The following is a 10,249-nucleotide window of genomic DNA, read 5'->3' as shown; positions in this document are numbered from 1 at the left end:
CAAGATGCCGGATGGTGACTTCAGTTTTCGTGGCCAATGAGCCATGCAGTCTTTTTTTTTTTTTTTTTTTTTTTTTTTTTTTAAGATCAGTGTTCGTGCACCGTGACCATTTGGGAGACCGAAAGTTTTTTATTGTCAACTTCTAACCGGTAGATGACGCCATAAACTCACTGTTGGCTGTGATGGCCTTTAAATTTGTGTTACAGTATTACGTAATCTGGCTGTGTAGTTCATCCATCCATCCATCCATCCATCCATCCATCCATCCATCCATCCATCCATCCATCCTTTTCTTATTATTTTTTTATATATACATCCATCCATTTTCTTCGCTGCTTATCCTCACAAAGGTTGTGGGAGTGCTAGAGCCTATCCCAGCTGTCAACGGGCAGGAGGTGGGGTACACCCTGAACTGGTTGCCAGCCAATTGCAGGGCACATCAAGACAAACAACCGCACTCACAATCACACCTTGGGGCAATTTAGAGTGTCCAATTTATGTTGCATGTTTTTGGGATGTGGGAGGAAACCGGAGTACCCGGAGGAAACCCATGCAAGCGTGGGGAGAACATGCAAACTCCAGACAGGTGGGTCTGGGATTGAACCCGCGACCTCAGAACTGTGAGGCCAATGCTTTCCAGCTGCGCTACTGTCTCACTGGCTGTGTAGTATTGATGTAAAATGAAATTGTGATGCATACAATATATAATTGTCTGCGCATGCATTCATGTGCCTTTGTACGGCAGTGACTTTACTGCAGCTTTGTAATGTCTGTTTTTTTGCACAAAAGTACTAATGGAATTAGGCACCAGCATACTTTGTCGTACACAAACACGTGCACGCACACTGATCGACTACCCACACTCTGCTCCATAAACACATTTACACTGGAAATCATGCAGCAAATAAATCACCATGGTTACTGTAATATAATAATCGCAGCTACTGAAGTGGGTTCTGACTGATGTATGGTAGAATGGCCACTTAAAAATAAATGATGAGAGTCAAAATGTGCAATGTTCAATTCATTTTCAAGCACAGGGAAAATCTGAAAAAGGAGCTCGCACTCTGTGTGTGCCAACGTTCATTGCGTCATGGCACATTGATTGTATTGAACAAAAAACTCGGGGCATACCAGTTAAAACAAAAATGTTACACAAGTAAATCTACTAAAGTGATGATAAGTTTGTATCTATTTACTTACAAATGTACTTCAGGGAAATCTGGGCCCGTTGCACAAGGTTCTTAAATAAATGGCAACAGGTTGGCCTGACATCTTGTGGAACAACATTTAATTGTTCTGCCAACCATCCATTGGTACCCCCAATGTGCCGCACAAAAGTGGGTAAGGGAGCCAAATATTGCACTCAAGTCAGAGTCAAAGTAGGGACGTACCTTGCAGTGGCGGCACAGTTTTGCAACTGGTTAAACTCACAGTTCTGAGGACCGGAATGTCTAATACGATTTGATTTATGTTCAATTTCGTGATGTGTTAGTCAAGGATTATGTTTCGGAAAATTAGAGCAAGATCTGCGAGTGCTTGTGCAGTGTCATCATAATGGTTATAAAATAATTAAGCAGAATGTGGGTGAAACTGAGGCCTGAGAAAAACACAAAATCTTGGGCAACAAGTGGCCTTCCAAACTGCAGTGGCACCGAGCGACCATGCAGTAGAGACATCAATTTTTCAAGACGATGGGTGGCTGAGATAGAGAATGTTGTTTCTCCACTGTTTATCACATCTTCAAATGTAATATTCTCATTCATAAAAACATTGACAATGTGAGAGCTTGACAACATACAAAATCCTTCATTACAACTGCCAACTTGCTATTTTTACAATTTACTTGCATGTGCGTGAAAGAAAGGATAGAGAGCTGACTTCCCTCAGATCGTTAGTGCATTATAGAATATTACAAAGAAGTATCAATCCTTGGGGCTGAGCGACTGCCAAGTTGGGATCACAGCAAGGTTTTCGATGCTGATGCTGGACAGTTCAGACATCAAGGAGTCTAAGCTGAGCTGTTGGCCTTGCATCAGCACGAAACCCATGAATAATAAATATTCCTATACCGTATTTGGAAGCACTTTGCACTGTGGTAGAAGAGCTGATAAAGGCACATGGATTTTTTTTTTTTTTTTTTGTCAAGCAATTTCACGAAGGAAGTCAAATGAAGTTCAGTGAAAAAACAAAATGGGATATTTATAGCCAAGAATCCCAGCTGAGAGCAATCATCACTGTTTGGTTCTTTTTGTTGTTGAACACAACAGAGCAACCTTGATGTGCCAGGAGCCACGTTGTCATGGTAATACACCCTTTCTCGAGACATTGACAAAACTGTGTGTATCTTTGAAAGACTGAATTTAGCCACAATTTTTTTACTAACGATGAAAGTCAATAATGAGCTTGCATTTGTGAAATTAATCCAAGAAGTATGTACAGCAAAGACTCCAGTCATGTTATAATACAAGTACTGACAGTACAAGACATTTGACCAGTTTAAAAGATTCTTTTAAAAAACACCATATCAAGTAACAAAGAAGCTGCTACAGATGTTTTATGATGGATTGTATTCTGCCTCAAAATGGAAAAAAAATGTGTTGTGTATACACTGGCCTAAACTGGCCCACCACAATTTGCAAACATGAAAGTCTGCTGATTTAACAAGCGCATTTTCACAGATTTAAATACGTAGCTTCTTACTGCAGTCACAGACACAGAAAGCGAAATGCTCAGGTGATCACCCAACAGTCCATCAAATTGATAGCAAGCGTGAAAGCACAATCTCTCTTGCTCTCTTCCTCACACGCACACACACACAAACACACATGCACGCACACAAACATATACACAGTTGATTGAGCTTTTGACTCAGCAGTAAGCTCTTTCCATTACGCCTTTGCTGCAATAAGCATTTGGGTTAAAAGCTTTCATAATCAGGTATACACTCTCAATTGGCGATGTCCAAGATCAATATTATCCTTGACATAAAAGCCTTGCCCACTATGTGTGGTGGTGTAGCTTTGTGCCACTTTGAGACTCAGCCTGGGCTCTTTCCGTCCGAGCATGTCAATATATTTCCTTGTGTGAGTTTTTGTTTGCTGTTTGTGGGGGCAAACTGCTTCTGACTGGTCACTAACGCATTGTGGTGTGTACTGTAATGCCTTCGTATGTGGTCAAGGACGGGACAATGTGTGATGCACTTCAGTTGCTTTATTGCCATGAACCTTAACCAGAATGCACATTCGTAGAAGAGCTGCTGTAAGATACAACTCATGTCTACTCGGTCACACACACACAAACTCACTTGAGGCAACAGATGGATTTGGGAGATTCAACCTGTGAGAGGGGTTGCGTCAGGAAGGGCATCCGGCGTAAAAACTGTGCCAAACAAATATGAGCGTTCATCTGAGATGACACGCTGTGGCGACCCCTAATGGGACAAGCCGAAAGAAGTATGCAATGCCCTAATACTCTACCTTGTGTCATGATCCTGCCGCTTCAGCACGAGCTGTGCGGCTGTGCTGATTGGGAGGCACACACCTGTGCCTCATGCGGCCTGATCATACCCCGTATATATAGGACCCGGTGACGACTGGTCCTCCGCCAGTTCGTTGAGGTTCATGTCCCGTTCCAGCACTCTCGTATTCCTGACTGAACCTGTGTGTACCGACCTCCGTCCGTTCTCCGACAACCCTGTAAGCCTGACTCCTTGACACTTCTGCCTGCGTTGATTGTTTCCCACTCATCTGCTCTCTTCGCCCGACGCCCCAACAACCGCTGCTCCACCGGACTGCCTGCTCGATCCCCGACCTCTGCATACAATAAACGTGTCTCTCCTTGAACTACCTTGCGTCTTCCGAGTTCCTGCATTTGGGTCCGACCTCTCGTTCCGATGGGACGTGACACCTTGAGAGTTTTGTTTCGTTTTTCTCTTTGAATTGAAGTGTATTATCGATGTATATCTTTTATTATTGATGCGTATCTTTTCCTCACATTGCTCACACATGCCAAATCATCAGTTAACCTTACTGGAGAGACCAGGGCATAGGAATGTGCTAGTTATTACCAGCTTAATCATTATGATGAAGATAGTTTGTGATGCTCTTATTTTATGATGCGGTTCTCTTTGTGATGTTCTTTATTTGTGATGATGCTCTTTATTTTCCTTTATACCTATGTAATGCGGACGCTGATGAATAGTAGGGGAATGCTTTAAGTCCTCTGTATCTTTGCACTTCTGATCTGCTACAGCCATTGTCTGTCACTCATTTGTGCCCAGAATATTCTGTAAGTAAAAGCTTCGAAGAAACTGTTCATCATCTCCAGCCTGTATTTGGATAACCAACATTCTCACTACCCGGAATTAAACGAACATGCGGCGAGGAAAAAAGCGTCCTCCAACAGAATTTACGAACAATAACAGCTCTGTAACTTGACTTGGTATGAGGTGGTTCAAATCTAAGATCCCCCTACCTACTGCTCTGTCTTTCTACTTTGAGTGGCCAGAGTACACTCCAGCACTCCAACGTGGCACTCCATATAACCAAAAAGCACTTTCAAACAACGGTCTGGAGTAGCGCATTTCCAATATCAAGCCTACAAGACATCTCTACTACTGTGTACATTGACACTTGTTTCATAGTTCTGCCTTGTGGCGAAAAGTTACACCCCACCCCTAAAAAAAAAAAAGACTAGTCCTTTTTAACTTTTTACTGGCTCACAGTAACATCTGATATGAATTTCTACATTTCTTTATCAGGCTACCTACCATGTGTTCCACAGTCTAATTGTCTCCTATATTGGGAGTCTGGGTGGGTTTTTTTTAGGCACTAGCTAGTGAAAATAGTGAGGTTACTGAGTTTACATTTGAGTGGGCTTGTTAGAATTAATTGCTGTAATGCTTTTGTTGCAGAAGACAAATGATAGGAGATTGATTTCATCATTTATAAATGTTTTTTTTTCCAGCTCATTGTTTTGATTGCATCAATCACATTTGAAACAAAAATTGGAAAGGTGACATCACACAGGTGTTTGCTTTTGTGAAGTTAAAGTCTTTTTGTATGGTGGCGTGTCATGTGACATTGGCAGACATTGACATGCATGGGAGGTTGGTGCCATGTTCAGAGCATTTTAATTGTTACGGTAATAAATAATCTATCATCTAGAATATAAATGTAGCCGTAGAACATAATTTTGAGGCAGTATGGTGCTGAAGTATGTGTGTGATGGTATATGAAAGCAATCTAAGGTCATTGGTTTTTATTTATTTTGTGAAAACCTGTCAATTTGTAGGTGGGGATTTCCTGCCCAGCAGCAATGAATATAAAATATGGGTAAATATAGCCACTTTATAGTGAAGTACTTTCCTTTGTCTACACTAGCTAGGCAGCGAATTTGGTCTCTTGTTTCGTTGCTGATGTTATGCCAAGACATGGCGGCATATCAGTTTGGGATTTTGCTCCAAAACTGATATTTTTGGAAATAACTACTAGTTTCTCGAGCAAAAAATACATAAAGAGAACTTGGTAGTAAAGCCATTTGGGTGTGTTTTAAACGTCCTCTTGGGCTTTCATCTTAAATGTTCCTCTGATGTTTTCCTCTTTGCTAAATAACAACTCACAAAAACAGTCCTACTCTTCACAGACCACAGTCGAGACATCAGAAATTATGCTTTCATTTGATTTTTTAAGTTGTCTTAATTATTTAATTTTTGTATTTACAAGGTCCACTCAGTGCACACAATTGCCTCAGGCACATATGTAGCCCGAAAGCCTGGTAAAAGAATACATTTAATATGAACATCTATTAGGAGTCTTTTCACTGTTGATGCTACCGAAGACAACAAAAAGGGCTTTTTTTATGTTTTCATCATCTGCCATTTAACGAGTCCTTTTAATTATATATTTTTTCTGTAAACATAATACCAAATTACAGGGGCGAGGTCCAGTTTATCATATTGTTAAATAACTATGCTTCTGAGATCAGAGTGAGAAGTGGAAAGCCAATGGGGGTGACATAAATGCTTGCTTTAGTAATCTAATACTTTTGCTTTGTATTGAAGTAGAAAAAAAAGAAGAAGAAAACAGAAAGAAAATGTCTTCAAGCCGTGCAACAACTACGGTGGAAGCCACCAGGTTTGCTTCTGTAGTTGTTTACAAATGTATGTGTGTACAGACAATTTTAAAAGTATGCCAGGTATGGTGATGTTCCGCTGAACAAATTCCCCGTGTATTAAGCTCAATACATCTGGCCTTGGCCAGGCAGCTCTTCCTATAAGTGCTGCACAGTTTTAGTTCTGTGTTTTCCCATACATTTGTCAGGTTTATATCAACCACACTGGCTCACTCTGTCTGCATTTCAAAATTCACGAATCAATTGAACCTGAATTCCTGTTTGTCAAATTCTCCAGAGTACTTAAGCAATAATGTATTTATCCCTGACACGTCCTCCCGTCATTGTCCAGACAAATTGTGATATCTCCTTCTGATGGCATTCTGCCTTGACCCTGAAAGAGCAGCGTACATCTGCTTCGTGCATTGTTCATGCACTCAAAGGGAAACATACGGCAACGACAACAGTCAATGGGTCTAAATTTGTGTCTGTATTCATTCCAGATGTATTTTGAACATAATGTACACTCAGGCACAGTATGCGCTCATAGGAAAGGCTCGTCAAATCAGTTAATTAACACAACAGAATTTTAAGCACCAGAATAAACTATATATATATAAAACCGAATTTACTGTCATATATATATAGTATAGTTTGCTCTATCTTTTACTTTATCTTGCACAGAAACACCTACATAGTCTGGATCAGATCATTCTCAACAATACTATAATTAATTTAGAATCTCAGACGCATTTATTCAACAACATGGTTGTTATTGTGGTGATAGTTGTCAATACTGTACTGCAACAGTGAGGGGTGTAATAATTTTATTGTTAGCTACATAATGGGTACATATTACAAACTGGTTGGATAGGATTAGAAAGGACCTCATTAGAGGGACAGCCAAAGTTGGATTTTCTGGAAGCAAGCTTTGAGAGAGCAGACTTCGATGGTTTGGATATGTCCAGAGGCGAGAGAGTGAGTATATTGGTAGAAGGGTGCTGAGGATGGAGCTCCCAGGCAAAAGAGCAAGAGGAAGACCAAAGAGAAGGTTGATGAATGTTGTGAGGAAAGACATGATGACAGTGGGTGTTAGAGAGGAAGATGCAGGCGATCGGCTTAGATAGAAAAAGTTGACGTGCTGTGGCGACCCTGAACAGCATTACCCGGGAAAAGAAAAGAAGTTTAATTAGGACATTCCTAAAAATTTAGCATAAATATACTACTGTGATAATAATTAATCATGATACTGTTCGAGTTTGTCAATTGTATTGTGAGGATGTACAGTAGTTGTGACCATGTAATGACTTAAGAAATGTAATATCTGTAACTCTGTGGGGTTGCGTGGTGATTGGCGGTTGTGACGTTGGCAAATGATAGAGCAAAGAGACATTTCAGCTTCACCGCTGACTCAAGTGAGTCAGTCCATATGTGGAGTGACTTGGTGTGAGTTGTACCAGATAGGAGCCCTGAAATGAGTGTGTATTCTGTTACCACTCATGCTAAAAAAAAACATCTGAAATCCATCAGCGACTGCGTCGCCCTGAACACCATACTAGGACATTAAAAAATAATTTTTGGAAGGTAGAATTATTATGGCACGGTGGCACAGCTGTAAAGCATTGGCCTCACCGTTCTGAGAAGCAACTTTCAATCCCAGCCCTGCCTGTGTTGAGTTTGCATGTTCTCCTAGTGCCTGCGTGGGTTTTGTCTGGGCATTCAGGTTTCCACCCAGATCCCAAAGACAACCATTAATTGGAGACGGGAAATTGCCTCTACATGTGATTGTGAGTGCGACTGTTGTCTGTCTCCATGTACCCTGCGATTGGCTGGCAATAAGTTCAGGGTACGCTCCCTACTGCCTGATGCCAGCTGGGATAGGCTCCAGCACTCCCGCGACCCTTGTGAGAATAAGCGGTTAAGAAAATGGATGGATGGATGGATGGATGGATCGATTAATCAATAGAATTATTATTAATAGGGCTCAACTTTGTCCTACAGCAAGTTATTGTGCATTAAAGGTCAATGTCTTTTTACAGTATTTTGCGCCATAAATTCAATATATTCCGTTCATTTCATTTAATAGACAATGACTTATTCGGAAATCAGTGGTCACATCTCTACCCTCAGGGAGATTCAATGTTGTTTCCTAGGCAACAAGCACCCCCCTCCCTTTCCACTTGCTTCTGCTGGACTGATCCATATGTATACTAGGGGGTAGTGTTGTATCTCGCCTTTGTCCCAATTTTTTATTGTCGCACGAATGAATGACATGTGTAAAATTACTACGTCAATATATATATAATAGACCAAAATTATCGTAATATGTGCTTATTTTCTCTCGCAAATGTGTTCATACAATTTTGACGGGTGGAATGTCCCCCTCCCGAGCACGACACATGTACACTCGTCCATGTACTGTCAAAATCGCTTGTTGCTTCCTCCTGAACCTTAAAAGTATCAGCAAGCTAGCGACTATCACGTCTACCACCTACTAAAACACATTTGGAACATTTAAATAAGTTACGTGCCGCAAGCTAGCGGGAGGTCGCAGAATGGTCGTCTTTGCTTGATGCCATTTGGGGATTCACCTCCAACTGACCCACTGAGTAACGCTGCCACCCGCAGCTGGATGTGGCAGGTTCGCCATCAGGTAAGCGGGAAGGAAGTTAGCTTAGCCATTAGCTGCTTTTGGTCTTGCCCTCAATGCCTACGTTCACGTACGTACCGTCCGCTTGGCGCCGATAAGATGTCTTCGAACAAGTGAAAGTCCCTCTGCATTCTTATTTACTTTCGCCGAACTCTACAGTATAAACTCATCGTCGATATCAAGCATCAAGTTCACAATGAACAACATGCTTATTTTGACGTACTGTTGCAAATGCAAATGTAATAGCACCTTCCTGAACATATTTAATTGCTACTAACAATACATGTGAAAGAGCTTCATGGATATGAGTTTATAGGCGCGCAACTATTAATGAATTAACCTGAACGCTTAACTATTAAGGAGGATTTTGAAGAGGATTCATTTCACATAAAATCAAAACCTACTTACATGACCAAGGCATGGACCCTATGTTGTGGGCTGCGTGCCTATAAACTCATATCCATGAAGCACTTTCACAACCCAGTGAAGTATACAGTCGGTTCAGATTGATTGCATGATGGAATGGATTTTGAGCGGTAATAAACAATCCAATGCCGCTTGATGTTTGATTACCGCTAATAATAGAAAAAAAACAGCTGCCTTTTCATTGATCTGTGTTTAGTGGTCTATTTCTAAGTTTGCTTTTCTTTGTCATAAGTAGACAGCCATTTGTTTGTTTCTACACTTTATCCAAGCAACATTCTCACACTTTTATTCAGAAATCAAACTGATTCAGGTCCTAGAATTTTGACATTTAATTATTTCCAAGTGAGCCAGGCAGGCTTGGGGTCAAACAGGACAGGGATGACAAGAGGGGAGGGGATAATATAAGGGAAGGACGCGGCTCAGCTTGTTTGTCTGCCAGGCTTTTGTTTTCTATGGTTTGGTTTCCTGCTGGAAAAATCTATTTAAGAGATAGGCAGCCTGCAGATTTGTCAGGGAAATAACATGACATAAGCTGCAATTGTTATTCCCCATTATTTAGGAATCACCAACTGAACAAAATCTAAAAAAAATTCAGCCTTTTACTATGCTCTGAAATGTTCACTCACTTGATGTATCTACTTGATAGATTGCATGTGCTGTTGGCAACGGGTGTAAACATAGTGGAAACTGCCATGTTCAAAATAAGGTTTCTCACGAGGCATAGCGCTAATGCTTTCCACCATGGAACATTAGGGTGGGCACCTCAAGTTTGAAGTGATAGAAGGATGGATGGTTAAGGGGTGAAGCAAACAAATATTACTGCATTTCAGCAAACAGTTAAATCTCTCTGATCATTTTAGGGAAGCCAGCAATCACATAACAGCAATGTGTAATTATTTATAATTCACGAATCCATGGCAATTGGATCTTTCTGCCACGATGCCTGTTAGTGCAATTTTGGACACGTAGAAAAACATTTGTAGTACCATTCTCAGGGTATTGAAAATGTCACAACTGAACTGTTCTGATTGTGAACATTTCGCCTCTTACCTGAGAAGA

At 40.9% G+C, this 10,249-nt stretch overlaps 1 protein-coding gene across 18 annotated transcripts in view; it reads left to right on the top strand.

Moving 5' to 3' along the window:
* The first annotated feature begins 2,069 nt into the window (after nucleotides 1–2,069).
* Nucleotides 2,070–10,249, top strand: part of LOC133491812 (muscleblind-like protein 2a) — a 92,623-nt gene continuing 84,443 nt past the window's right edge. For 5 of the 18 annotated variants that reach the window (XM_061803573.1, XM_061803565.1, XM_061803545.1 and 2 more), the window contains exon 1: nucleotides 8,566–8,767. Coding sequence is in view for 1 of the 18 variants with exons in the window: in XM_061803520.1 (XP_061659504.1) it covers nucleotides 8,687–8,767 (81 nt within the window). In the remaining 17 variants the exon portion in view is untranslated. Of the gene's footprint in view, nucleotides 2,306–8,540; nucleotides 8,768–10,249 lie in introns of those variants that run through there. The other 13 variants (XR_009792491.1, XM_061803555.1, XM_061803511.1 and 10 more) reach the window with 6 other exon arrangements.

Source organism: Syngnathoides biaculeatus, chromosome 2, assembly GCF_019802595.1.
Source record: "Syngnathoides biaculeatus isolate LvHL_M chromosome 2, ASM1980259v1, whole genome shotgun sequence".
Classification (NCBI taxonomy): domain Eukaryota; kingdom Metazoa; phylum Chordata; class Actinopteri; order Syngnathiformes; family Syngnathidae; genus Syngnathoides; species Syngnathoides biaculeatus.
This window is presented reverse-complemented; position numbering and strand designations above follow the sequence as displayed.